The 27,065-nt window shown below is 36.9% G+C and overlaps 3 protein-coding genes and 1 long non-coding RNA gene across 6 annotated transcripts; 3 read left to right on the top strand and 1 right to left on the bottom strand.

The window, feature by feature from the left end:
* The first annotated feature begins 266 nt into the window (after window positions 1-266).
* On the top strand, window positions 267-3,515 carry LOC149900158 (uncharacterized). Of its 2 annotated transcripts, none has more exons than XM_090113266.1 (3): window positions 267-475; window positions 555-678; window positions 1,163-3,515. In XM_090113266.1, exons 2-3 carry the CDS (start codon window positions 560-562, stop codon window positions 2,766-2,768), a joined length of 1,725 nt encoding a protein of 574 aa, XP_089969392.1. In that variant the 5' UTR covers window positions 267-475; window positions 555-559; the 3' UTR covers window positions 2,769-3,515. The 2 variants fall into 2 exon arrangements, with proteins under 2 accessions (XP_089969392.1, XP_089969393.1); XM_090113267.1 differs by having other exon boundaries at window positions 271-389.
* LOC149900156 (ubiquitin-like protein 7) lies at window positions 3,508-21,396 on the bottom strand. The gene is made up of 9 exons (XM_090113268.1): window positions 21,199-21,396; window positions 20,942-21,102; window positions 19,102-19,316; window positions 18,567-18,795; window positions 18,036-18,163; window positions 16,118-16,223; window positions 4,766-4,900; window positions 4,013-4,132; window positions 3,508-3,763 (listed from the first exon to the last, which is right to left on the bottom strand). The coding sequence occupies exons 2-9, from the start codon at window positions 21,099-21,101 to the stop codon at window positions 3,708-3,710; spliced, it is 1,149 nt and encodes a 382-aa protein (XP_089969394.1). The 5' UTR covers window position 21,102; window positions 21,199-21,396; the 3' UTR covers window positions 3,508-3,707.
* Window positions 19,902-20,506, top strand: LOC149900157 (uncharacterized). The gene is made up of 2 exons (XR_016457842.1): window positions 19,902-19,997; window positions 20,352-20,506. It is a non-coding gene; the product is annotated as an uncharacterized LOC149900157 (long non-coding RNA).
* Window positions 21,397-22,217: 821 nt separating the features above from the next.
* On the top strand, window positions 22,218-25,428 carry LOC149900155 (G kinase-anchoring protein 1-B-like). Of its 2 annotated transcripts, none has more exons than XM_090113113.1 (7): window positions 22,218-22,429; window positions 22,579-22,759; window positions 22,923-23,039; window positions 23,209-23,386; window positions 23,683-23,985; window positions 24,300-24,439; window positions 24,526-24,733. In XM_090113113.1, the coding sequence occupies exons 2-7, from the start codon at window positions 22,595-22,597 to the stop codon at window positions 24,607-24,609; spliced, it is 987 nt and encodes a 328-aa protein (XP_089969239.1). In that variant the 5' UTR covers window positions 22,218-22,429; window positions 22,579-22,594; the 3' UTR covers window positions 24,610-24,733. The 2 variants fall into 2 exon arrangements, with proteins under 2 accessions (XP_089969239.1, XP_089969240.1); XM_090113114.1 differs by lacking the exon at window positions 24,526-24,733 and adding an exon at window positions 24,766-25,428 and having other exon boundaries at window positions 22,220-22,429.
* The last annotated feature ends 1,637 nt before the right edge of the window (window positions 25,429-27,065 follow it).

Here is a 27,065-nt window from a genome sequence, read left to right as displayed (position 1 = left end):
CCGCGCTATTCACTGTCCATCTGCACGACGTTCGCGGTGGTGGGGGTGCTTGCTGGATGAAAAGTTGGTCGTGCACATCCAGCAAGATAATAATAATAATTATTGACGTACGTCAACGCTATTCACTGTCGTTTTGCGTCGTGCATCGTGTATGACCTTGGCGGGACGTACGTCAAGATGGACCGTAAATAAGACGCTTTAGACTTTTGAAACGTTTTGAAAGGATTTTTTTTTATTTTTTTTCTGACAAGTGAGAACTGACAACACTGGACAATATATGTCAAAACTCAAAATGTGATTGTGAATTTGTGAAAACAAAACACAACGCAAAACCCATTGCAGTAATTGTGACGCGTTACAAAACAATTTTATTTTTATAAAAACATAATGTATTTTGATTTTTTTTAATATTGTAATGTAACCACTGCTATTATTATACATTCTGCTATCACCTAAATTGTTTGTAAAGCGAACGGTACTTATTATTATAAGTTATTTATGGATTTGCGTCATACTTCAATTAACTTATTTATTTTATTTCCGCTTAATTAAAGGCAAAATGGATGGACCTTCTTTAGAGCACAGTGATTCTGATTCTGGTGAAAGTTGGACTTTACTTGAATCCAACCCCGCCTTGGCAGAAGAAGCGCCGGATTTCGCAGAAACGTTAGTAGAAAGGTAATAACATTTTATTTAATTATTAAAATTATAAAGTATTGGCATACTTTAAATATACAATTTATGTTGCCTTCTGAAACAGTAATATGAAATAAATACAAAACATCATACAAAGTTAAAATAAGTATGAATTTAGTATTTGGAAACATGCCAGTTACATGAATATGTGTTATTGTTTACACTTTACATAAAGGAAGGTATACTACACTCTTTATCTGTATGTAGATTTGTTTTATTTTAGTATGGAATTAAAATTTTATTAATTCATAAATCAATATAGGCATGGACTATCATGTGCCTATAGAAATTAGAAATGTCTTTATTATTTACGGAGTTAAGATTCTGTATATAAATTGTAACTAATACATGCATTATATTTTTAATAACTTTTTCTTGGGATTTTATTTTTCCTTCTGTTTGGTTAAGGTAAATTCCCTTAAATGTAGTATTTAACACTTAATTGATGATAATAATTTCTCTTCAGTCCTGTACCAGAAAATCAAGAAAAAGATGATGATACAGATGGCATATCAATCATCACCGACAGTGATCACGAAACACCATCCCCATATCAAATGAACTATGACAATTTTCTGTCTGAAGAAGTCCATCCTAATGATCCAGAGATTTCACAGTATGTTTCCGTCAATACACCTCTTACTCATTTAAATAACTCAAATGAGTCCTTAAGGGATGAAGACGATTTCTTGGGAGATAATGGTGGAAAACACAGAATATATGTGCACAGAAGAAATAAAAGGCTCAGCACTGTCCTCAATATAATTGTCCTGGGAAGTGTCATTACTGCAGCTGGTGTTGCCATTGGTCACATGTGGGGAGCTAAAAACGACTGTGCAATTCATACTACGCCTGCTGTCAATAAAATATTGTCAAATTTATATAAACTACAAGAAGAAAATGCTTATTTGCGCAATAAATTAAAGGATTTGAGCAGTCTTTATCAATCACAACAAAAGTTACCTCACACAACCAAACAAAATAGATGTAAAAAAATGTTTGAAGAACCGTTGACTAATAAAAATGTGAATATTCCAACAAAATGTGTTGATGAGAAAAGTGATAATTTAGAAAGTCATTTGGTGGAACCTTCATATGAAAAGGAATTTATTGTAGATATTGGTAAACTAGAAAATGTATATAAAGAAAATAAAGGTTGGTTGGATGAAGAAATAACAAAAAGATTAAAGTTAGAGGAAGAAATATGGAGCAACAATATTAATAAATACATAAAAAACGAAAAACTTGGAAAATCAAAAAATGTTGATATTGTAAACAATGACACAATTGCAACAGCACCAGAGGACAAAAATCAAAATACAACAAAAGAAATAAACTTACCTTCAGATGAATTACCACAAAAAGAAACAAAGTATTCAGAAAAAGTTAGTTATGCTGATTCTTTAAAAACTGATCAACAGGATAAAAAGATCTTTAAAAGAGAAATTTCAAAGAATTTTGAAAATCATACTGATAAATACATTAACAAAATTAAATTAAAAAAAATTAATGAGAAAAGTACAGAATATCCAGTCAGTGAAGAGGAAATAAAAAAAGACGATAGATATACTGGAAATAAAAAAGAGAAGAAAAAGTACAACCGCAACAAGACATTCAAAAAACAAAAGAGGCAGAATAAGTATGAGCAGTGGGAAATGAATGTTGGCTTTATTAAAGATTATGATGACTTATCCTTTTCATCACAAGATGCTGATCTTACATCTAATAATTCTGATCAAGTATCACTTAATGATGTTCCAAAGTTAAATAAAAATGCTGATAAAAATATTGAAACAAACAAGGTAGAACCAAAAAACAGATCCCCAAGAAATAAAGAAAAGCTAAATAAAAAAGAAAATGAGAAGCAAGATGACTGGTATGAAAAAAGGGTGGCTTTCCGTAATCAAGCTAGGAAGAAAGTGGAACAAGCGTTATTTGGAGAAATGGCGCCGAATACGGCACGCTGGTATTTCAAGCGAATGCAAAAACGAGAGCAGTGTCGTGTCAAGGATAATAGCACTAATAGAAAATCTTTTCAAAAACGTGATATGAACTATAAAATGAAACATTAAAAATGCAATGCAAATAAATACCTAAGAGTATTGTATCTATTTAGAAATTAGAAAGTTCAATATTGACAACCAATATTTTAATATGTGACCACAGATAAAAATCTATTTTTTCAGATATAAATCTAAAGAGATAGGCAAACAATAATATTATATTGGACTATTTTTCAAACCTTGATTAAAAGTTATTCATCAAATAATGTATTAAACAACTATTTCAGAAATGCATTTTTATATTGCGTAATACTTTATCGAATGGATAAGTTTTAACAAAGGTTTGAAAATCTCCATGTAAGAATATAATCATTTAATGCAATGTATTATTTAGTTTAGTTTCCTCACTTTTCATATATTTTGTTCGTCCACAAATTTCGTTAAATGGTAACTTATAAGAATTAAAAGATATGATTAATATCATTCAACTATACAGTATTTGCATAGTTTTATCTTATAATATGTACTTAAAGGGTATATAATATTTTCACTTGACCTTTATGTTGCAACTATTTAATATAGTCTATATCGATGTGTATTTTTCTATTTGTATAGAAATTTAAATATAATCATTGACCCTACAGAAGGCAACCAATATGACTGGTCTACTAACTATTTTTAAATAAAACAAAGTCTGTCTGTATTTATTTCATTTATTTCTTGCCCTTAAGGATTTATATCCAGTGATATTAAAATGTAATATAGTTATTTTTAAATTTTAAGTGTTATTGAATCAATAAAATACAAATTAAACAATTTAATTTTTTATTTCATAATCCATTTCTACAAAAACATTGGAAGTAATAAAAGAAAACTATGTAATGACTTCATAAGAATTAATTTCTAATGAGAGTTTAAAGTTTATACTAATTTATTTGATCATTAGCTAAATGATCTTAAATACCATATGATAAATAATCTTAAACATTTCATTGTCAATAAAACAAATTAGTCGTCTCCAATAGCCCCGCTGAATACAAGATTAATTGCTGCATTTACGTCACCTGAAAAAAATCGATATGATAATTTTAAGTAAGGCAAAACATTTATCAAAGATAAGGAAAGTGGTAAACAATATAGATTTCCCGTAAAAATGATTTTACGGAAAATGTATATGCAAGCAATCAGTATTATTTTTGGCAAAGAGTTTTTAAATTATTTTACTCCCATTAAGAATTATTTTGTTTAAACATATGTAAGATGGCATAGAAATTATTTTTATCCTTATTAAAATCTAAAAGAAATATTCTCACCAGAACAAATAAGCAAGGCTCGCACATTCAGTGCATCGTCAAGTAAGCCCATTTCATGCATGTGGTTCAGTTGAGTTGTGAAATCTTCATCCCTTGATACAGGGCTTTGTGATGACGAAGCTGCAATTATTACATTAATTAAAATTAATTAAAATATAACATATTATATTATGTTTATGTGTAGGTAACGAGTTCATAAAAATAATAGATTATTTATAATTTAGTTATAATTTACTAAGTATATAGTAAGGCATTTCTACGAAAAAAAAACATGAATAGTCTTCTCAAAGACATTACTTTTTTGGTCTGAACAAGGTCATCACGCGTAATTCGTGGTTATGTTCTATAAATTATATATATTTAAGATGTCTCATGATTGCACTCTCTTTAAGTACTGAATTATGTGCCTATCAATTTTAGAACATAATATTAATTACATATAACATTAACTCAGATTAAGTGTTGATATTCGTCGATGTTTGCGTCATTGTAATAAAAATAAAACACAAATTTAGATATAGATAAAGGTGGCACTTGTTTTGTTTGTGTTTTCGATGATCCATTCATTCAACCAGTACTTATCGTCGTTTGTATCTTCAATAGCCGTAGCATATTCTACAGCAAAAATAATAAGTATTAATTTCTGAACTATATTATTAACTCGATTATGCAATTTCCTCTTTAGTTAATTTATGTCCTACAAAACTCCAAGTTTTGTATACCATTTGGTCCTTCGAGTCATATATTTCTTACCAGCAGTACTCTGTTCCATAGGAGTGCCAGCCGTGTTCGTATTGGCCGCGCTTGTTCTACTCATTGCTTCCGAGATAGCTTCACTGAACATTTCTGGAGTAATCACCGATCTACTTGCGCCGGCGCTGCTTGATCCTGTGAAATGAATATTTTAATGAAAGGGAATCTACTAATCGTACTAATATTATAAAGGAGAAAGTTTGTAAGTATGGGTGTTTTTCTCTTTCACATAAAACCTCTGGACGGATTTTAATAAAACTTAGGAGTGATGTAGCTTATGTATCAGAATAACAAGCTATAGAAATAGCTAATTACGGGTTTGTCCGCGGGTGAAACCGCGCGATACAACTAGTATATGAATATTTTGAAGATTTTAGTTTTCATGAGCTTGCACAAATGTGTCGACAGAGTAATGAATAATAAAAAAAACACGACGATACACGGCTTTGCTGCACCGCTGTGCCGGCTGGAGTGGGGGGTGTTCGGTTTTTCGTTACGGAATTTTTACATTCGGTCTCCGCGCTCAAAGTCTGCGAAAAAGCTATGCAATGGCTTAATTGTTAAAATTATCTTCATTTTAAATTTAAAATTAAAATTGGGAACTATATTTTCTATCACCAAAATTTATATTTGTCATCAAGTTGTATCATCTAATAAATAGATCTATCACCACGAAATATTTTCGTTCTCAGATAATCAAAAATTGTTCCCAGGTATGAATTATCAAATTAATGTTAATATAAGTGTAAAATAAGAGATCCATAACCAATAGAATTATATTGCATTACATGAATATAAACTTCGTTCTTATAATAACAGTTATTGTGGACTGTATGTAGGTTGATGAAAACTCAGTTTCTTCCTTGATAGCTTTTATTCCTCCAAACTTGATCTCAAATTTACAACAAAATCTCACTTTATTTAAACAATTTACAATGGTATAATAACATAGGTGGCTAAACAGCCGTGGGAAACGATATTGCGGGACGGAAGCACCCCCGCCGTCGCCTACGCGCGCGCCGTCGACTACCGGGTTTAGTTCCGGTTCCGCGCGTTCAACGCGAGCCGGACGCCTCGTTGTCTGGCCGCTCGTCGCTCCTCAACAGCTCTCCCCCCGGCGTAGCATGCGTAGCCTCCTTGGCCACGACGACGAGCTTGCTTACAGGTCTTCTAAACACGCCGCTCCTTGTTCGTACCTCTGCCACCCGCACAGCGCCATCGGGGCCGGCATGAGTGCGCACTACGACACCCATCGGCCATGTGTTGCGGGGCAACGTGTGGTCTATGATTACAACCACGTCGCCTTCCAGTACGCGCCTTGCTGTGTTTCGTGGCTCGCCGCGTGGTACCAGCGTGGGTAAATACTCTTTCACCCAGCGGTGCCAGAAATGATTCGCGAGCGCTTGACTCGCTCGCCACATCTGCCGGTCTTGCACGTCGCATTGTGTCGTCGTAGGTAGGCCCGCCGATGAGCCCAACAGGAAATGGTTAGGCGTAAGCGCCTCCGGGTCGTGCGGGTCGACGCTCACATGCGTCAACGGTCGTGCGTTGACGGAAAACTCGGCCTCCGTAAGTAGCGTGTGTAGTAACTCCTCGCTGGGGGCCCTCTCGTGAAGCGTAGCGCCGAGCGCCGTCTTGATGGAGCGTACTAGCCGCTCCCACGCGCCGCCTTGATTCGGCGCGCCCGGCGGTATGAAACGCCACTCGGTGCGGTGTCGCAACGCTTCTTCGCTCAGTGCCGCTGCCCACTCGCCGTGTGCTTTCTTTAATTCTTCACTGGCGCCTTTGAAGTTAGTCCCATTGTCAGAGTAAATGAGACGCGGCCAGCCTCTACGCGCCGCCATACGTCTTAGCGCCATGATTGCGGAGTCGGTAGACAGCGATGCGACGATTTCGATGTGTACGGCGCGTGACGTGAGACATGTAAATAACGCGCCCCACCGCTTTTCACGCCGTCTTCCAATTTTCACTTGCATTGGTCCAAAATAATCCACTCCACAGTTAGTGAAAGGTCTGTGAAATGCATCTAATCGTGCGCGAGGCAAGTCCCCTTTGGCTGGGACTTGTGGTTTCGTACGTCGCACTTGACACAACGCGCAGCTTCTCGCGACGGCACGTACTGTTGGTCGCAAGTGTATGATCCAATACAATTGCCTTAGGTCGTTGGTCACACGCTCCCTATTTGCGTGTCCCGCTGCGCAGTGTTCTTTTAGAACTAGCAGTCGTGTGACTCGATGTCGGCCGTCTAGAATAATCGGTCGCTTCGTTTCGACCGGCGCCGTAGCCGCGTCGATGCGCCCTCTCACTCGCACGATTCCTTCTTCTAATACTGGGTCTAACTTGAATAATTTGCTCGATTTGGTGACTGAGCGCGCTTCCTGTAGTCTCTTTATATCGTCGCCAAAGCTATCGTGCTGTGCGCGCTGAATGAGCATTCGCTCTGCGCTTTGAATGTGGCGATACTCCATCTTTGTAGCGGTGCGTTTAATACGCACGTCTATGAAGGTTAACACACGCGCTATAGTACGCACTAACGTTTCGTATTTTGAGAAACGTGCGGGGTCTGGCAGCCAGTTGTACAAGGTAGGCTGCTCGTCGATGTGTAGTACGTCCACGTCGTCCTCTTCGTACTCCTCACGTTCGGTGGGCCACCGTTCTTCGTCTTCGTTTAGGAAATCCGGTCCGTAAAACCATCTACGTAGGTCTACGTCGACGTTGGAAAGTCTCGTAGCGTCGTCCGCGACGTTATGCTGCGTAGGCAGCCATCGCCACTCGGTCTTGTTGGTTAGCTCGGCTATCTCACCGAGCCTGTGTGCGACGAACGGAGTGTAGCGTTTCGCGTCGTTCCTCACCCATTGGACGACGGTTGAGGAGTCCGTCCAATAGACCGTACGTTTGATCTCGCAGCGATGTTCCCGCTTTATCGTATCGGCGAGTCTCGCGCCGATAACCGCCGCTTGTAGCTCTAGACGCGGTATGGTTTGTGTGCGTCGGGGAGCTACCTTTGCTTTAGCCGCAATCAATTTGATGTTGTAGCTGCCGTCGTCTTTGAGCGTACGCCAATACGCGACTGCAGCGTAGGCCTGTTCGCTCGCGTCACAGAAAACATGTAGCTCGACGCCCCGCGCCTTCGTAGCGTCGTAGCACCGTCGTAGGCGTAGCTTGCTGACTTGTTTCAATTGTGCAAGCCAATCCGCAAATAACTCGCCCTCCTCTGCCGGTATCGCTTCGTCCCACGATATCTGAAGGCGCCACAAGCTTTGTAGTATAATCTTCGCCCGTATAGTGAAGTGGCTTAGAAGTCCCAGCGGGTCGTAGATAGACATGACAGCGCTGAGTGCTTCCCTCTTTGTCGGCGGTCGCTCTCGCTCTCGCACCTCCGCCGGCACGCGATTCATAGATGTATTGAATCCCAATTCGTCTCGTACGGCGTCCCATATGAGGCCGAGTATTTTGGGCGTTGGTTGTGAGCCGCCTAGCTGAGTCGGCGCGGTGGCGAGCAGCTCTTGCGGTATATTTCGCAATACGCACTCGTTACTCGCGCTCCACCCACGCAATGTGAAGCCTGCCACAGCGTGCACTTTTCTTGTTTCTTCTACGGCTCTGCACGCCTCTTCTACGTTGTCGTAGCTAACGACCATGTCGTCCATATAATGGCCGTTTGTGATAGCCTCCCACGCCAACGGATACTTTTTGGCGTGGGTTTGTGCGTTATGATTACGCACGTAGTGTGCCATGAATGGCGAGCTCGCTGCGCCGAAGATCATCGATGTCATCTTGTACTGTTGCGGTGGTGAATCACGCTTATCACCTCTCCACAGAAATTGTTGTGCAGGCTGATCTTCAGGGCGAATCTTGATTCGTAAGAACATTTCTTGCACGTCCGCTGTTACTGCCACGCTTCCTTCTCTAAACCGGAAGAGTATGCCCGGTAGAGATAGCAACATGTCGGGTCCCTCTAACAACTCGTCGTTGAGACAAACTCCGTAGCTTTTCGCCGCCGCATCGAACACGAGTCTGTGTTTGCCGGGCTTGTTCGGGTTGGTAACGGCAAAATGCGGCAAGTACCAACACACGTTGCTTTTTGCTTCCGATCCGTCGCACGGTACCGCGTATCCTTTTGCAAATAAATTATTTATTTGTCGCGTGTACTCGTCGGCAAACTCCGGTGACGCGTCCATTTTCCTTTCGATGTTTGTTAGGCGACGAAGCGCGTTGTTGTAGCTGAGAGGCATGATAGTGTTGTCTCTTTTCCACGGTAGTCCGACTTCATAACCATTTTCTATTTGTTTTATAGTTTGTTGAACTATCTCTGTGGCTCTTGCGTCGGCGTCGCTAATGCGTGGTTTGTTAGCGATGCATAAGGCTTCTATTTTGAAATGTTCGGCGACCATGTCGTGCAGTCGCTCGTCGAGTTGTTGTTGATGCTCGCTATCGTGCACGTGTAGCACATTATTTTTGTTTATAAGTGCTCTCTGAGGTGCGGTTCCGTGCACCACCCAGCCGAGTTGTGTTCTTGACGCGGCCGGTTCGTCGGGACCGCCCGTGCGCAGCTCACGCGATACAATGCATTCCCAGTGATCTGTACCAATTAGCAGGCCCGCGTGCGCTCGTTCGTAACACACTTCATCGGTGGGTATATCGCGCAAATGTTCATACCGGAGGAGCGAGTTCGGTATGGCTTGTTGATGAAGTTTTAGATTTTTCATCGTTCGCGCTTTCACCGTGTGTGTGATGTCTTCGTTGTTTCCTTTTAGTTGAATGGAAACTAATTTGCTGCTTTTCTCATTTTGTTCCATGTTCGCCCCGTGTATGCAAAGAGGCAATGTGGGGCCCTCTGCGCCGATTTGACGAGCGATTTCTTCGTCTATGAGAGATATAGTTGATCCCTCATCCAGTAGCGCGTGAGTTTTGATCTCCCCCCGTGGACCAATCACGGTGACGGGACACATCTTCAGTAACACGCTGCGTCGATGTGTAGTTGCGCGGTCCGCAATTGACATAACGGTTTCTTCCGCAGGTGTCGACGGCTCCTCCCTCGGTGTTTCGTTATGCAATGACGAATGGTGTGAGCGCTGGCATTCGTTTACGCCGCACAACTTCGCCTTACAGAAATTGCGTCTGTGCTTCCTTGTAGCACATTTAAAACAAATTCCCTTTTGTTTTACTAGCGCCCATCGCTCGTTTACGCTGAGTTTTGTGTATTGCGGGCACGCAGTGAGTTCGTGGTCACGCCCACAACACGGACATGTTTTTTCTTTCTTTTCTTCATTTGTTGATACAATATTGAAGACTGCAGTTTTCCTTCGTGACGCAGGTTTCGACGTTGTTGTCGTAGCGTTGCTCATAGGCGCGTATGTGTATCGCAGCGCCTGATCTGCCTCTCGCATGAGGAAGCGAGATAGCACGATGATTTCTGGATCTATCGTTCCCTCTTGTGTGAACGCATAGTCGCACCAACGCGATCGAATATGTGGACTTAGCTTGTCCAACACCTCTCTCGCTAGCATTGGATTAAATAGATATCCTTTGCGGTCGATCGTTTGTATTGTGCAGACTATATTCTGTAGCTTAACGGCGAAGCTATTTAGTTCTTTCGCCGATGTTCCCGGCCTCGGCATTTTCTTTAATTCGTCCAATGCTCTATCGATGAGTATCTCCGGCCGTCCGAAGCATTGTTCGAGTGTTCGGATTATCAGTGCAGGCGACGTCGCGGTGTGTAGTAATGCCGCCACGGCGTCTCTTGCTTCGCCTCTCAGACACGAGCGTAATCGTTGAATATTTTCCGCGTCTGAGGCGTTGTACATTTCTGTCGTGTCTTTGAATGCAGCGCGAAACGGCAGCCACTCTTCAATAGCGCCCGCGTATATTGGGAGCTCTACGTGGCGCAGCCGCGGTCGTGCCATTTTCTCTAACGACGCTGCTAACTGTTCGATGCCCGTTCGGGACTTAGTCGGCGTGGGAGATCGCCCTCGTTGCACGCCGAACCGTAGCTGTCTGTCGTCTTTGCTCGGCTCCCCCCGTGTGTTTATGGGGTTCGCCTGTAGCCAGTCGTCCACCTTCTGATGTTCATCTTGTGCGGTGGTGGTGTCTTCTTGTAGATTTTCTTCCTCTATTGCCGACACCTCGACTTGAAGACGCTTCTTTACGAGCTCTTTTTCAAGCTCGAGCTCCTTGCGGTGAATGGCCGCGAGTTTTTCCGCCGCCTCTAATTCCGCCATTTTAATTCGTGTGGCCGTGCTCCCCGTGGACCGTGCCGATCTGACGGACCTCGTAGGTGATCGCCGCCGTGGTTGCGCTACGTCAGCCGATTCGGTGGCTGTGGTAGTCCTCAACTCCGACGGTGAGGCCGGAGGGTCGAGTATTAAGCGTCGAGCCCTCTCCTGCCGCACTTGCTCCATAGCCCGGTCTTCCATGTCCGCGGCTTCGCCCTGGCTGCGTGTGACGACCATGCTTCGATATTAACCCGTAGATATCGATGGCTTCTTCTTCCAGTAGGGTTTCAGCTCGCTCGTACTTTTGATCCGGTGCTCGATGGACCACTGAATATTGTGGACTGTATGTAGGTTGATGAAAACTCAGTTTCTTCCTTGATAGCTTTTATTCCTCCAAACTTGATCTCAAATTTACAACAAAATCTCACTTTATTTAAACAATTTACAATGGTATAATAACATAGGTGGCTAAACAGCCGTGGGAAACGATATTGCGGGACGGAAGCACCCCCGCCGTCGCCTACGCGCGCGCCGTCGACTACCGGGTTTAGTTCCGGTTCCGCGCGTTCAACGCGAGCCGGACGCCTCGTTGTCTGGCCGCTCGTCGCTCCTCAACAACAGTTTTGTTACATAAATAATAGCTCTGTGCTCAGAATGGTAGATCTGTCACCAAATAAATCGATAATCGATCCCTGACTGCGACTCCTTTTTATTTGATATTTTGTCACCAATAAAGTAGTAACATTTTATTTCGTTCAGATATTAAATTAACAGTATTCGTTACCAATTTAATAACATCAATTTATAATTTTAATGAAAAAATGATCAAAGGGGCGGAGACAAATTGGCGCGACAAGCTGATTATTCAGTGGTTATTATTTTTAAGAATAAATATTGATTATTTTAACTTTAATTAAGTATTTTATCTACTATACTGCTAGCCATAAGCCAGTTATTTTAAACCAGCGCTGATTGTTCAGTGGTAATTATTTTAAACAATAAATATTGATTATTTTGACTTTAATTGTTTTATTTAGTACTCTGTTAAAAATTTTATTTAAATATAATTTATACTACCAGTCAGTGTCTCCATATACACGGTAATTACCGTAGATGCACCGTAATCTGGTCTCTATCTACCGTCAAGGTAACAGTGTATTACCGTGTCACATATCACCGTAATTACGTTGTTGTAAATATTTCATCATGTATTGCATAAAACGAATCTCCAGTCAGTCAATTTAATAAATTTTGTAGTGGCAACACTGCTCCTGGTTGCCAGGGGAATCCCCTATATCTAAAAGTTTGCCTGCACCACGCAATCCATTCTCGTCCTTATTTAAATAAAGGAAAGAAAGTAATTTGTATGTGTGATGGATGAATGACTTTAAATTGGCTGCCTAGACCCACCTACATTGTTTTACTTCTAATTAGTTCTAATTACAGCGAGTGACGAATACGTACGTAGTAAGCATTTATATCTAAAAACTGTTTCGACTTCAATGTAATTTTAAAGTAATAGAGAGATTTTGTGGTTTTAAGTTCATTCAATAGTTGTTATAGTATTTTTATTTAGTGAGGTAGTAGGTAGTACTGTAACTAAAACTAAAACAAAACAATAAAAGTACTGTAACTAAAACTAAAACAATAAAAGGGAATATTTTCACCCAGCAATCGATTAAAAGAAATGGCAAAACCTGTGTGGATTTCAGGCCAACTAACGACATGTTGTCAAAAATGAATAAATCTATTTACGAAAAAGACACTGTCGTGCTAGGAGAGTCTGATTCAGAATAATATTATGTTCCATATGTTACCTCTTTCAATTTTCTTTGTTAATTAAATATATTCAGACTTAATTTGGTTCTTAATGTTGTTTTTTTCCTTTCAAAAATTACACGGTAATTTACACGGTACACTTTTAGTAAATTCACCGTATTTTTTCTAGAAACACCGTATTTTTACCCTTGCAACACGGTACTTCTCAATTTACATATGGAGACACTGCTACCAGTGGAAATTTAGAACCTTGGGAGTCTAGTTAAGTAGCAGAATCTTTTGGTTGAAACGATGATTTTCTATTAACATAATATGATTTATTGGTGATCTCTTTAAATTAGTTTGCTTAAATACTTATTAGGACACACCTATTAAAATAAATACAAAAACATTTATTTGGTACTAGACCTTACAGGTATATTAAGAAGAGCTGGAACGTCAACACATTTACACATTGCACATGTTAGGCCGGGAGATACTGACACAAAATTTCGGGTCATTTGTAACAGGATGGCGGTCTAGAGGGGTCTTAGTACGCAATGACAAAAAGAAAAATGATGGTCAGAACGCTGGTACCGGCGGACTAGTCGCGTGGGCGTTAGTCACACTCGTCGGATAAATAGCGAAAGTCCAACGATTTGTAAAACAAAAATTTTAGAATTTACCGATAGCCCTTAAAAAAGATGTAGGCGGTAGTGTCATGCCATACAGTTACGATGTGACTTACAGTCCGCCATACCGACGTGAATGCGTTGATTTAAAAAAAACAATTCAACCATTTGTACCGGGCTCACTTTTGCACAGGTAACCATCGTCGTGCAGCCATTTACTAAAATCGCCATGCCATACTTTTCGGACGATTCCAAAAGCGGAAAATCTGCAAATTTTTGAATTTTTTTTTCTCGCCAAACGATTTGTACCACCCTACATTTTTTTTTTCAACAACTCCTGAATGATTATAAATAGAAGTGTGATAATGCCATACCTGTGGGAGGTGGCGAATGTGTATAAGATTTTTTTCTTATTGTAAGATTTTATTCGTAGTTTGAACGATTTGTAGCAGTATGGCACTAATTTTTCCCTCTATTAAAAGTATGGCAAATATAATAATGGTCACGTTGCATCATATACTTTCCAAAAATTCCGTACTGGTACAAATCGCCAATTCTTTTCATTTTTTTTTTTACGTCTTGGCTTAAGTCTTACAATCATCCGCCCCATGTTTGCAATCTGCGATATTTTTTTCTAGGTAGAATTGTATACAAACAAACAGAATATAATGATCCCATACTGTAAAAAATTATTTTACGTATTGTACAGTCGTATTTTTGAAACGTGACGAATAAATTAATTTTCAAGTATGGCAGCACTTTTTCCCCCTACTAGAAGTATGGCAAATATAATAATGGTCACATTTTATCAAATACTCTCCAAAAATCCAAATGCAATACTGGTACAAATTGTTTTGCGAAAAAAAATTTTTTTTTGCAGATTTTCGGCGGTATGGTGGCCATTTGGAATCGTCCGAAAAGTATGGCATGGCGATTTTCGTAAATGTCTGCACGATGATGATTACCTGTGCAAAAGTTAGCCTGGTACAAATGTTTGAATTGTTTTTTTTTTTAATCAACGCATCGCGTCGGTATGGGGGGCTGTAAGTTACACCGGAAAAGTATGGCATGACACTACCGCCTACATCTTTTTTATGGGCTATCGGTGAATTCTAAAATTTTTGTGTTACAAATCGTTTGACTTTCGCTATTTATCCGACGAGTTCGACTAACGCCCACGCGACTAGTCCGCCGGTACCAGCGTTCTGAGTTCTGACCATCATTTTTCTTTTAGTCATTGCGTAATAAGACCTCTGTAGAACCGCCATACTGTTACAAATGACCCGAAATTTTGTGTCAGTATCTCCCGGCCTATGTATGTGTCATATTTTGCAATTGTTTATAAATACAGGGTGATGTAATTGGTGTAGTACGAATATCTAAAAATCTATGAAGAATTTTGTGATACAGTAAATGGAAGAATTATAGACTATTTTACAGTATTTAATAAAATCATTTAATTTTTTGTTCATTTTCATTAGAAATGTCAATTTTTCTCACCAAGGTGGAAATTTGGATGATAAGGATCTTGTTAGAAAAATATAAATTTTGACTAAAATCGGCATTTTTTTTCAAAAATCAAATTACTAATTAATAATCAGAGTTATCACATTATTAAAAAAAATAAGCCAAACTATACACAATTTTTACCTACTTGATGCAATCCTCAAAGATCATGGACATAGTGTATTGCGTCTTCCACCATACCATCCAGAACTCAACCCAATAGAGTTACTATGGGGCATAATTAAAGGGCAAGTAGCATCACAAAATGTGAACTTTAACTTGAAAACTGTGGAAGAATTATTTAGAAAGGAAGCAAATGCTATTAGTCTGGATATGTTTAGTGACGTTTGGAGAAAGACGCGAGAACATGAGGAAAAATATATTCAATTAGAACCAAAAGTAGATAATTACACTGACTCATTTATAATAACATTAAGAAATTCCGACAACGAAACATCGAGTTCTTCGAGCGATGAAAGTTACAGTGAAGTAGAAGATTACGATTATGATTAAATAGATTCGTCTTCTTCTCTATAGATACTGCTTTCTGAATTGGTGGTAAATGTTAAAACTGTTAAACTGTTATGACGATTCAAAAGTGCTTCTAGAAGAAGTCTAATTGTATGTATAAATGTTTGAGTTTGAGTTTAAAACCAATAGTGTGAAAATTATACAATAAACATGTAACACATATTTGTTAGCGCGTATTGGTAGGTATTACGTACTTAAGTACTACAAATATAATATTTCTTAGATAATATCTTTACTCGACCAAAGTCAGGAATTTAATTATTATTTGATTTAAATTGAATGATTATTAATACTTTTATCCAATTGATTATTATTAGAATAAATAATTAACTTCATCAATTGATTTACTTTTAAATTATAATTTTACAGGTAAATTATGAGAGCTTTCATAAGTAATTATATTTGCATAAATATCTACAACGCACCCATTTTACAATTCAAGTCTAAAATGAAACTAGAGTCGCATTTATTTTTGAACATACTGTAAGTGAAATTGCATAAGTGTGAGTACTGTGAACATGCCAGCTTTCCCTAATTGACCGATATATCTCAGGATTTTAGGTGATTTATTGTGGAACTGATTTTGCATTGTTTGGTGACTACATTTTGGTGACAGATCTACTATTTTGAGGACAAACCCTATTATTTAAGAAACACAAAACTAATTAAATTGGTGATAGCTTAAATGATACCCATTAAAATTAAGCTACCTGAAGAAGCAGCAGGCGGATCTGCGGCGGCTTGCAGTAGCCGTAACAAACCTTCCTGTCCACCAGAGCCTCGAGAACTTGATGACATCACTTCTTCTGTTGCTGCCTGTCATTTTAACAAAGTACATATAGTAAGGTCTATGTTTAGGATATAACATCCTTATTGTGTGCAATAATTTTTTTTTTTTTTTTTTTTTATGTTATAGGGAGGCAAACGAGCGGACGCACTGCCTGGTGGTAAGCAGGTTGCGTCGCCCATAGACCATAGCAGAGGTTATGGTTGTTGCCTACCAGAATAGGATAAAGGGGAAGACGGAATTAAAATGGTATAAGGCGGAAGCTATGCGTGGATTGGGTGGTGGCGGGAATTTATTGGCCTTTTAAGAATCGATAAGTTTTTTTCTTAAAATTTTCCAAATCATAGCTCTTAGGAAACACAGCAGGTGGTAGGCTATTCCAGAGCTTACAGGTCCGTGGGAGAAAAGTGCGAGTGAAACGCACTGTGGTGCTCCGCCAGCCATCCAGGTGGTGAGGATGGTAAAGATTTCTATGGCGGGCTGTGCGATGGTGGAATTGAGCGGCAGGAATAAGATCGAACAGCTCTTCAGAACATTCCCCATTATATATACGATAGAAGATAGAGAGGGACCCCAAGTCCCTTCTTAGAGAGAGGGGATCGAGCTTGTCAGTTAACCTATGGTCGTCGATAATTCGAGTCGCTCGACGTTGAATGCGGTCAAGTGGAAGAAGATGGCACTGGGGGGCGCCAGCCCATAGATGAGAACAGTACTCCAAGTGAGGACGAACCTGGGCCTTATACAATAGTAGCAGGTGTTTAGGCTCGAAGTACCGTCTCGATCTATTGATGACGCCCAACTTTTTAGAGGCCAGTTTTGCTTTTTCTTCCAGATGACCGCGGAATTGTACGTCACTCGAAATATCAACGCCAAGGATTCCGATGCTGGGTGAGATGGTGAGGGAAGTGTTCTGAAAGTGAGGTGCAATGTTGAACGGTGTCTTTTTCGCCGAAAACGCGCAGACCTGAGTTTTTTTGGGGTTGAATTCAACTAAATTTAGTCTGCCCCATTCAGAGACTTGTTCTAAAGAGGTTTCAATTGAAGATACAAGCCTCATTCGGCACTCATCTAGGTATTCCTTGGAGGATTTTGCATGGCCGGAATAGCTAGCATCTCCTGTGCTGTCATCCGCATAGCAATGTATGTTGCTGATTTGCAACATATCATTGATATGGAGGAGGAACAGGGTAGGAGATAGCACGCAGCCTTGAGGGACGCCAGCATTTATCGGCAGGAGTTCGGAGCATGAACCGTCGATAGCAACTTTGATGCTCCTGTCGGCGAGAAAGCTAGCGACCCATTCGCACAATCCCCCAGGTAGTCCATATGACGGAAGTTTGGAAATAAGTGCCTTGTGCCAGACCCGATCAAATGCTTTCGCGACGTCCAAGCTAACGGCTAACGCCTCTCCCTTACTCTCCACTGCTTCCGCCCATTTGTGGGTTAAATAGACTAAAAGGTCACCAGTAGAACGACCGCGACGCAAACCATATTGGCGATCGTTTAATAACTGATTTCGTTCTAAGTAATCCAGGAGCTGACAGTTGATAATACTTTCCATTATCTTGGAGAGAAGGGAGGTTATCGCGATTGGCCTATAGTTTGCCGGGTCTGTGCGATCACCTTTTTTCGGGATCGGGTGCACCAAAGCTGTTTTCCATGACTTCGGGACTATACGTTTAGAATAAGAGAGCCGAAATAAGCGCGTCAAAATCGGTGTAAGCTCCGGAGCGCATGCTTTCAGTACATTAGGGGAAATGCCGTCCAGATGTGTATCTATATTGGTATCACATTTATATTCATAATCAAATGACACTTGTGATAATACATGCAATAATTACCCGTAAAGCAGCAGCCAATTGTTCTTGTGTTATCGCAGCTCTACCTTCAGTTTCTTCAGTGTCTTCTTCTTCAACATCTTCGTCTTCCGACAGAGCTTCCAGCGAATAAGCGAATCCGGATGTTGGAGCTGATACAAATTAAATGACATTATGTGCTAATAAAAAGTAACATGTTTGAGTCAATACATCTATCATTCACAAAATCACAAGAGCGAGAACGAAACTAATGTCGAAGTATTCTTATCGCCATCGCTTCGATGATGATACAAATACTTTGAAGGTAGCTTTCGTGCTGTTTTTTTGCTCGCAAATCTTCATTGAAATGGGCAATCTAACTTTGTGCAGTTGCTGAATATTGTATTAATTTAAATATTACATATTCCAATTTCTGACTTGAATGTTAAATAAAATTTGTGTACCAATTGTGCACTTACCATATTCATGTTCTCCATATTAAATTATATATGTGTCTTATTACTGGTATTGTACAATAAAGTGTCATAAATAAAATAAAAATAAAAAATCACTTACTTCCTTCAGCAGTAGGTGCATGGCATCTAGAGCATACAAGTCGTAACAATTGTCGTAGAGCATTCGGCAGGTCAGGGTGAGCGTCAGCCCCACGCCTCATTGTTTGCACATTGGTACCAAGTGCTGCCAACAGTTCTACTTCATGAAGTATGGACAGTATCTCACATTCCTCAGCTAGTGAGGGTGCATGTTCAATTATTTCGGACATAACAGAGTCATCATTTAACAGCTAGAAATAAGTACAATAATGAAAATATGTTTATGTTTTTATAAACTAATCACAATTAAATTAAAAAAATATATCAATACTATACACTGCTGCTGAAATATTTTTTTATGAATTAATTTATAAAGCATGACAAATTTTTGTTTGTGTAAAATTTATAAAACCCACTTGATGATAAAATAATAAAAGGTTTTTAAAATTAATCTGTCAGTCCTCGGATCACAGACACAATAGAAAATCTATTGTGTCTCGGCCCGATCGGGCCGCTCGGTGGTCAATGGGTTAATTATATTAAATAAATTTAATTACTTGCATAGCCCTAGTCCATCCAGGTGCATTAGGAGTGCAGCCTAAAGTCCTCAATGAGGAATTCAAATATTGAAGTTCCGCATCAGTAAAAGTATGTGGAGGGGTTGTTGCCTTTTGCTCTCTTTTCTTGACTACATGAATCATTTCACCATTTTTCACTCCAATATCTTGAAGTATAGCAGTATCTTGAAGTACCTTGCCATGATATATCAATTCTAAAATTTTTAACAAAACATAAGGTTATTAATATTTTCCAAATATTAATACATATATGGGTAAAACCGCGAAAAATTGTACATGAATTATTTTTTCAATGTTCCCATTTTATTTCTCATATGGCATCAACGTTTTTTGACAACAAGTGTTTTGTTAGATATGTAATAAAAGGTATGCTTGTGTTCTTTTAGATTATTTCATAAAACTCAATCTATCTCTTGCAGAAATATTTTATTTTATATTTTTTTTACTGGCTCCACTTTTCTGTCCATATAAAAAATATTTGTCCACCTAACACCCTTGTGACAAAAACTGATAACCCCTACGAAATGGTATGACTGACTCGCATTTTTATGAAAAATTTAAGTTATTCGGTTCTTATTCAACATGTACATAAAAATCTTTTAATGCACAAGGCCTTAATCGATTTTTTATTATTATTTAAAAAACTGTCCACTTTTTTTATACGTGTGTAACGTCACGTATGTAACGTCTTTAACTGCCATACTATAAGAATTATCAGAATCCTTCTCTTATTTTGTTGAGTGGCAACACTATTTGGCATGCTAGCAACATTTAAAAAACAAAAGCAGCCATTTTTTCTTTGAGAGAAATGGTGTTTTGTGTTGATGTGAGATTTGTCGCTCGAAAAAAGGGTATTTAAAGTGTTCGATTGCGAGGTAAGTATATATATTCTGTCTTATTATTATAAATCTTTACGTAGGTTTACTATAAAACTAAAGAATCAGACTACTTCGTGGTTCTTAGCATTCACAATCGAGTAGTAATTTTAATTTAAGGTTATGTCGCCCGCCTTTTTTGTCATGATTGTAACGATGTGTAACGAAATGTGTTACGTTACAGTCATGACATATTGTTAGGCTTAGAACACATAGGTCTATTAAAAAATTGCGCGAAAAAAGGACGATAATATTTTCAAATCTAAACGGCTGAACGGATTTTGATGTGCAAGATATCATTGGATTGGTCTTTATCTATAGTTTTCCATTACCTTAATATGTTTTAAATTACAGATGGCGTTGACGAATGCCGAAAGGCAAAAAAAATATCGAGAGAAGTTACAAGTTCAAAATCCCGAGAAATATAAAGAACTACAAACGAAAAATGCAGAAAGGAATAAAAAGCGGAAAAAATATCAATTTTTTTCAATACAATTTTGATTTATGCATCTTTTTGTTTTAATTCATTATTTTATGATATGAATTGGTTTTACCTACCTATATCTCCATTTTTTCCTGTCGTGTGAGTGTAAGACACCGTGTCGACGTTAACTTTTTAATGCTAGGAAGAAAAGTTAACTGATATATGTACTAAGCTTTATAATGGTCATGTAAGTAACATTCAGTCATGTATGTAACGTTTGTTATGATGTCATGAATGTAACGGTACAATTTTTCGCGGTTATACCCATATACAATATAAAACTTTATTTAAGTAATTTTTATTTGGTTAAAAGCTTTCAATTATGTACACACAAAGTTCTCAACCTTCTTGGTACAGTTATTAATTATTGAGAGTAGGACAAAGAGATATTTCTCAAATTATAACAAATCATTAGACAGGATTTACTGCTTTTATGTTTAAAATTTTAATCATTACTAACCTAATGAGCCAGACGGAATACTGATTTTTTTCTCTGCTTCCAATTTCAAAGTATTCACTGTATTATCAAGTGGAAAATTTTCAAGTTTTAGCCGTTCAATAGGTCCAGGTTTTACTTTTACTCCTAAGAAGAGATAGACTTGAGCTTCAACAGTCTCCATTCTGTAAAGAAGTTTGAATATAACTTTGTTAGAAATTAAAATAAACAATAAAATTAATAATCAAAATACTATTGTTCTAGTGGCTGGAACCATTTACCTTATTGTAAGGAAATCCGTGAGTTACCTTACCACAGTAAAAATTACTTTAATACAGTAATATTGATGTTACATTGATCAATAATACTATTGTAATTGAGATAATTTTAAGCAAGGTATTTCAGTAATATAGTCATGTAGAAAACACGTAGAAAATTGAAAATATTACGATTCACTGTTCTCAGTTCTACAATGATTTGTCAATTTCATTGTCAATGTCAGTATCAACTATCACAGAGCAAGTAATATGGTCAGTATACTCATGGTATAATCTATCGTCAATACTCTACTCGTCAGCATGCCTGAGGACCTCTGAGGACACAATCAAAATTGTGAAAATTTACTTTCTGAAAGATTTTAGTTCGTAAATTAAATTCTGATTTTAACTGTTTGTTACTTGTTCCAGTTGGAGACGTTAAATATTAAATAAGAAATAATTGGGATTGCGAATTTCAGGTATCTCAATTTATATTTATTGCTGGATTGTGAATGGTATGCTTTATAAAATCACAGATTAAAAGCTTCTTGGTACATCCTGTTCACAGATGCTGTCAGTCAGTCATATGGCTGGTTCACACTCGCACTAATCAAAATTATGGCTGGTTCACACTTTGATTAGTGCGAGTGCAGGTGATGAGTAGTACTACGTGTGGACAGCGACTGTTTAGTGCGAGTGTTTAGTAGGCTGTGTAGTAAAGTGAATAGAAGCGTGTTCTATTTTTTTGCGAGTGGACTGCGAGTAGCCACGTCCCGCGCGCCCTCCCTTCCCCCTCACTCGCAGTGTGCCTGCCTAAACACGTCTGGACAGGAGTGTTTAGTGTTTAGTGTTTAGCGTAGTGTGTAGCGTCGCGAATTTCACCATTGTCCTGCACTCGAACTAATCACCTGCACTCGCAGTTGAATTGGACACTACTCGCACTACACACCTGCACTCGCACTAATCACCTGCACTCGCACTAATCAAAGTGTGAACCAGCCATAGTGGCAGTAGTGGCACATTTTCTACTCTATATTATCCAATATTATCTATAGCTTATCCATATCATCAACCAAATCAAAATCAGCAGATTTTGTGTACAATTTTTTTTCAATAAATTGAAATAAAAATAGCAGCTACGTGCTTTCTTTCGATATTATACATAAAGCAATATTACTTGCTCTGTGACATAAAGTAAAGTTGATTTAATAATCAAGTTGGAATTTTTATTGTATTTGTCTGATTACACAAATAGGTAAGTTTCAGTTACAATATTTGTTTGTATTTTAATAGATGGATTTTTGAAAATAAACAGTATTTGTTGTTTGTATAAATTAATATCTTAATTTTGTGTGTTTTTTTAAATCTTAAAATAGTATTTTCTTGCCTATTTTATAAATATAGGTCTCTAAAACGTAAAATGGCTGCTGTGGTTGTTCAATCTCGTTTCGCCGGCTTGAAAATCGAAGACGATGAAATGATTCCCAATGATAGTCAAAAGGCTAAAAAGAACAAACCAATTTCGGTGAAAAAAATAGAACCTACTAAAAAACCCAAAAACAATGTAACTGCCGCAAAATCTCAGGTATTTAAATTATAATCACTTTTTTATTATTAAATAAATATATTCTGAAGTATTGAGACTGCCCATTGAAGAATTTTTATTTCTATAACAGAAATATTTTGTACAATTATTTATGAAGACATGTTCATTTGTGCTATACATATAATGTATTTGAATATTGTAGAATGCAACTAAAAAGCGAAAGTCGAAGCCAAATCCTGCAACTGCTGAACAGTGGGAGACCTGGAAGCAAAAAGATGAAGAACTTGTAGATGGTAATTTTGAATCAGAACTTGAGCAGGTCAGTGTGAACAATTTTCTTTACAAAAATAGCTGTTGAAAAATTGTTTGCTTTATAATCTAAGATGCGTAAAATCATTCTTAGAGAACTTTTATGTTCATATTTCATGTAGAATTGTACTGTTGGCAATATAATTATAGATTATTATTCACGATTTTCATTTTTCAAGGCAATACTTTTATCAAAACTTGATTATGAAGAGAAAAAGGATGTTTACAAGCACTTAAAAAAAGAAGCTGATTCAGAGAAAAAAGAGCAATCTCGTAGCAATAATAAAAAAAATAAAAAGAAAAATGTTATGAGTTTAGATCAGTTCAATGATATGGTCAATGTGGATGATTCAAAATGTAAGTTTTGTTTAATTATGTACAGTTTTTCTTATCTTATGTATAATATTATATATCTTTGTTGAGTTTATTAGAATTCAATCTTTAACAACTATGCTTTCTTAGTCATAAGGCAGAACTCCTGGTTTCTATAAAATGTAATTTTGTACAATCATATAATACATCTTTGATCAATCAAAATTCATATAGCCAATAAAGGACACATAAATTTTTAAAAGCAAATCTGAGACGTAAACATATTGAATTGACATATACTTTTAAGATTACTTTGTAATAGTGATATTTTATTTTAACAGTAACTGTTGAGGATGACAAAAATTCTCAGGAAGAAATAAAGTCACCAGATAGGGATACAAAATTTTTCGAAAGAGTTCAAGATGAGACGAAACATGAACTTTTAAAGGATAAAATTATTGACAGAGTCAAAAACCAAATAGCACAGGATGAAATTATAACAAGGGTTCAGTTTATGGATGCTTTAGAAAAGAAAGATATAGAAATTGCTGCCTTAAAACAAGAGGTTGTAAGATTGAATGAGGCACTACTAACTGTCAAGTCAAGAAATAAGAAACTGTGTAACATCCTTGGCCAGGGTGAAAGTAAGTTTATAAAATAATTTTCAAACAATTAAAATTATTGTTACAAGTTTCTTGATTCGATTTGAGTATTTATTATAAAACTAGCGGTCCGCCCCGGCTTCGCCCGTGGTACATGTTTACGTTTTCTCTACATAAGAACCATCCTCGTACTTCAAGGAATATAATAAAAAAAGAATTATCGAAATCGGTCCACCCGTTCTCGAGTTATGCGCTTACCAACACATTTTGCGATTCATTTTTTATATATAAGATTTTAATCTATGTTTAAAGATATTGCTGTTCATTGTTATTTGAAAAGTGATTGTTATTTTCAGTGAGAGATAAAGCAGAAGTTTTGGTGGAGGTAGAAAAGTTGCGCGCCATGCAAGCAGAACTCAACGCAGAATTAACCAGTTTACATTCCGATCTGGAAAAAGAAAGATCCAAAAATGCAGACCCTAGAGCTAAAGACAAGGTACATTATTTATCAATCTTTAAAAAACAATATTGAAGTTTATATATTATAATATAAAAGCTGTTAATAAATTGAGTATCTTTCAGAAAAATCCTTATAAAAAGAAAAGAATCCGTTTTGATGTTTCGACAGAAGCCATAATCACAAAAGAATCAAGCACTACAGTTTGAACAATAAAAATGAAATTCGCTTTTGGATTACATTTATTACATTACTTAACAGTTATTTCATAAATTTCAAGTTAAAAAAAAGTTTTTCTATTTTAATATCAATAAAGTTCTTTTATAACGGCAAGCTTTTTTTTATCCTTAACATTTTGTTTTCAGAAAAAACGAGGGGTTAATGGCGATAAAGAGAAATAACAGTAAACTTTATTAGACCTTTCAATTTATTTGTATATAATATATATAGTTATAATAGGACCACATTTTGAGTTTACATTACGAAAATTTAAGTAACATTACAAAAATGTGTAATACATTGGAAAATTAAAATTTGACAATTTTAGCTATCCAAAAATTTACATAAAACTGTTATCTTGATTAGATGTTAATCCATTCAATATAATTTATGCAGCATTCATTGTTTGGTATTTCTTATCTAAAAATGCATATTTATTTCTACTCTCATGAGTAAATATTATTGCTATTTAATATTATCTCAATATAATTATCTTATTCAGCATTCCAATATATGAATTGATTTCAAAAACAAGGGCTATCAATGGCAATGTAAATGGCATTGCAGATGTATTGCAGCACATTTTTAGGCATCATAGCTTTAATACCTAAATTAAAGTGGTTTATACCTAAGTTAAAATACCAGTGTAATTAAAGTGGCTTTCTTAGAACATTTTTATAAAATTCATTTTTTTAACTCTATTCACAAAGTTATTATAATTGATGGATCATAGTGGTTAAAACTAAAAACGCTATGAAGAGATGAACGAGTGTTATATATATTATTAGTATACATCATTAAAGATGTATCTAAAACTCAAACTCAAACTCAAACTCAAACATTCATTTATTCAATTAGACTACTATTTAGTAGCACTTTCGAATCGTCATTACATAGTATTTTTAACATTTACCACCGATTCGGAAAGCAGTATCTATGGAGAAGAATCGGCAAGAAACTCCATAGTTGCTCTTTTAAATAATGTCAATAAATTTACATAATATGTAACTTATATCTAACTACATAATATGCCAAAGAACTGTCCTGTGGTTTTTACGCGACAACCCTCCATGGGTCTTTATCGTCCATATATTCCTGAATACTGTAGTACGCTCTCTGAACTAGTACATTTTTTATGTAAGTTTTAAATTTAGAACTACTAAACTCTTTAATATTGTGAGGAATTCTATTGTATAAGCGTATACCTTGACCCATAAATGAATTTTTAACTTTAGCTAATCGGAAAAATGGCATTTCAATTCTATTCTTGTTCCTTGTGCCATAATCGTGTCTATCTCCTACTCTTGTGTGTAAGTCAGAGCTTTTGTGTACATGCAAAATATTATTAAATATATACTGTGATGGTACAGTAAGGATACCAGTATTCTTAAAATGATCTCTTAGTGAGTCCCGAGCACGTAAATTATATATAGAGCGAATGGCTCTTTTCTGTAAGATAAATATAGTTTCTATATCTGCAGCCCTGCCCCACAGTAGAATTCCATAGGACATAATGCTATGAAAGTAGCTGAAATAAACCAATCTAGCCGTATCTTCATCGGTGAGATGCCTTATTTTTCGGACTGCATATGCAGCAGAACTGAGCTTACCTGCAGTGGTGTTGACATGGGCTCCCCACTGTAGTTTCTCGTCCAATGTTAACCCTAGAAATACAGTAGACTCAGTAGGATGCAATACCTCCCCGTTCAAGGTAATATCTCTGTTCAACTTTTTTACATTAGGAAGTAAAAATTCAACACAAGTGGTTTTTTTGGCATTTAATAATAAATTATTGGCAGTAAACCATTCAGATATGTGTAAAAGAGCACTGTTCACTTCGTCAACATTTGGGTCATGCCTATCCACATTAAAAATTAATGAGGTATCATCTGCAAACAGAACTATTTCACACCTATCCTGCAAATAATAGGGAAGATCATTGATATATACCAAGAAAATATATTTGTGTGCATATTTTTATCAATAATGAAGCTTCATTTGTGGTCAAACTATTTCTATATACCTATTGTATCGAATATGATATTTTAATAATAATATAGTCACAAATATTGTACAATTTGTTCAAATTGTCAATTTGTTTTATATCAAACTTATTTTATTAAGATAATATCTATATTTACCTACTGTGTTAAAAATTAAGTGTAACTATAATTGGTGATTAAAAGGATCTCTTATTTTGTTTTATATAACAATTATTACAAAAGTCAAAAAGTATTGATTGCGCAATTCTAATTTTTAAGTGTTAACTGCAAGGTTAACTGGAAGGTTGATATTTTATTTGCTATTGAATGTTCCAGGAAAATAGTTGTTACCCTTCTCATACTTTTTTTTATAAATTACTTTATTAACACATGACAAGTGTAAAGTTTTGTAATATTATAGTTTCAATACGATAGGTACATTATTGAGTAAATTAATTTAAAGC

Source organism: Colias eurytheme, chromosome 19 (assembly GCF_061535395.1).
Source record: "Colias eurytheme isolate Ceu_HAF_F1 chromosome 19, ilColEury1 Martin Lab GWU primary, whole genome shotgun sequence".
Lineage (NCBI taxonomy): Eukaryota > Metazoa > Arthropoda > Insecta > Lepidoptera > Pieridae > Colias > Colias eurytheme.
The sequence above is the reverse complement of the archived record's forward strand: the minus strand, read 5'-3'. Positions and strand labels throughout refer to the sequence as shown.

Coding starts and splice junctions, on each gene's coding strand:
- LOC149900155 (XM_090113113.1), top strand. CDS start 22,595: ATGGCTGCTGTGGTTGTTCAATCTCGTTTCGCCGGCTTGAAAATCGAA. Junction 22,760..22,922: donor TAACTGCCGCAAAATCTCAG/GTATTTAAATTA, acceptor TGAATATTGTAG/AATGCAACTAAAAAGCGAAA. Junction 23,387..23,682: donor CAATGTGGATGATTCAAAAT/GTAAGTTTTGTT, acceptor TTATTTTAACAG/TAACTGTTGAGGATGACAAA.
- LOC149900156 (XM_090113268.1), bottom strand. CDS start 21,101: ATGGAGACTGTTGAAGCTCAAGTCTATCTCTTCTTAGGAGTAAAAGTA. Junction 18,796..19,101: donor GATGGACTAGGGCTATGCAA/GTAATTAAATTT, acceptor ACTTATTTCTAG/CTGTTAAATGATGACTCTGT. Junction 16,224..18,035: donor AATTGGCTGCTGCTTTACGG/GTAATTATTGCA, acceptor TTAAAATGACAG/GCAGCAACAGAAGAAGTGAT.
- LOC149900158 (XM_090113266.1), top strand. CDS start 560: ATGGATGGACCTTCTTTAGAGCACAGTGATTCTGATTCTGGTGAAAGT. Junction 679..1,162: donor GCAGAAACGTTAGTAGAAAG/GTAATAACATTT, acceptor ATTTCTCTTCAG/TCCTGTACCAGAAAATCAAG.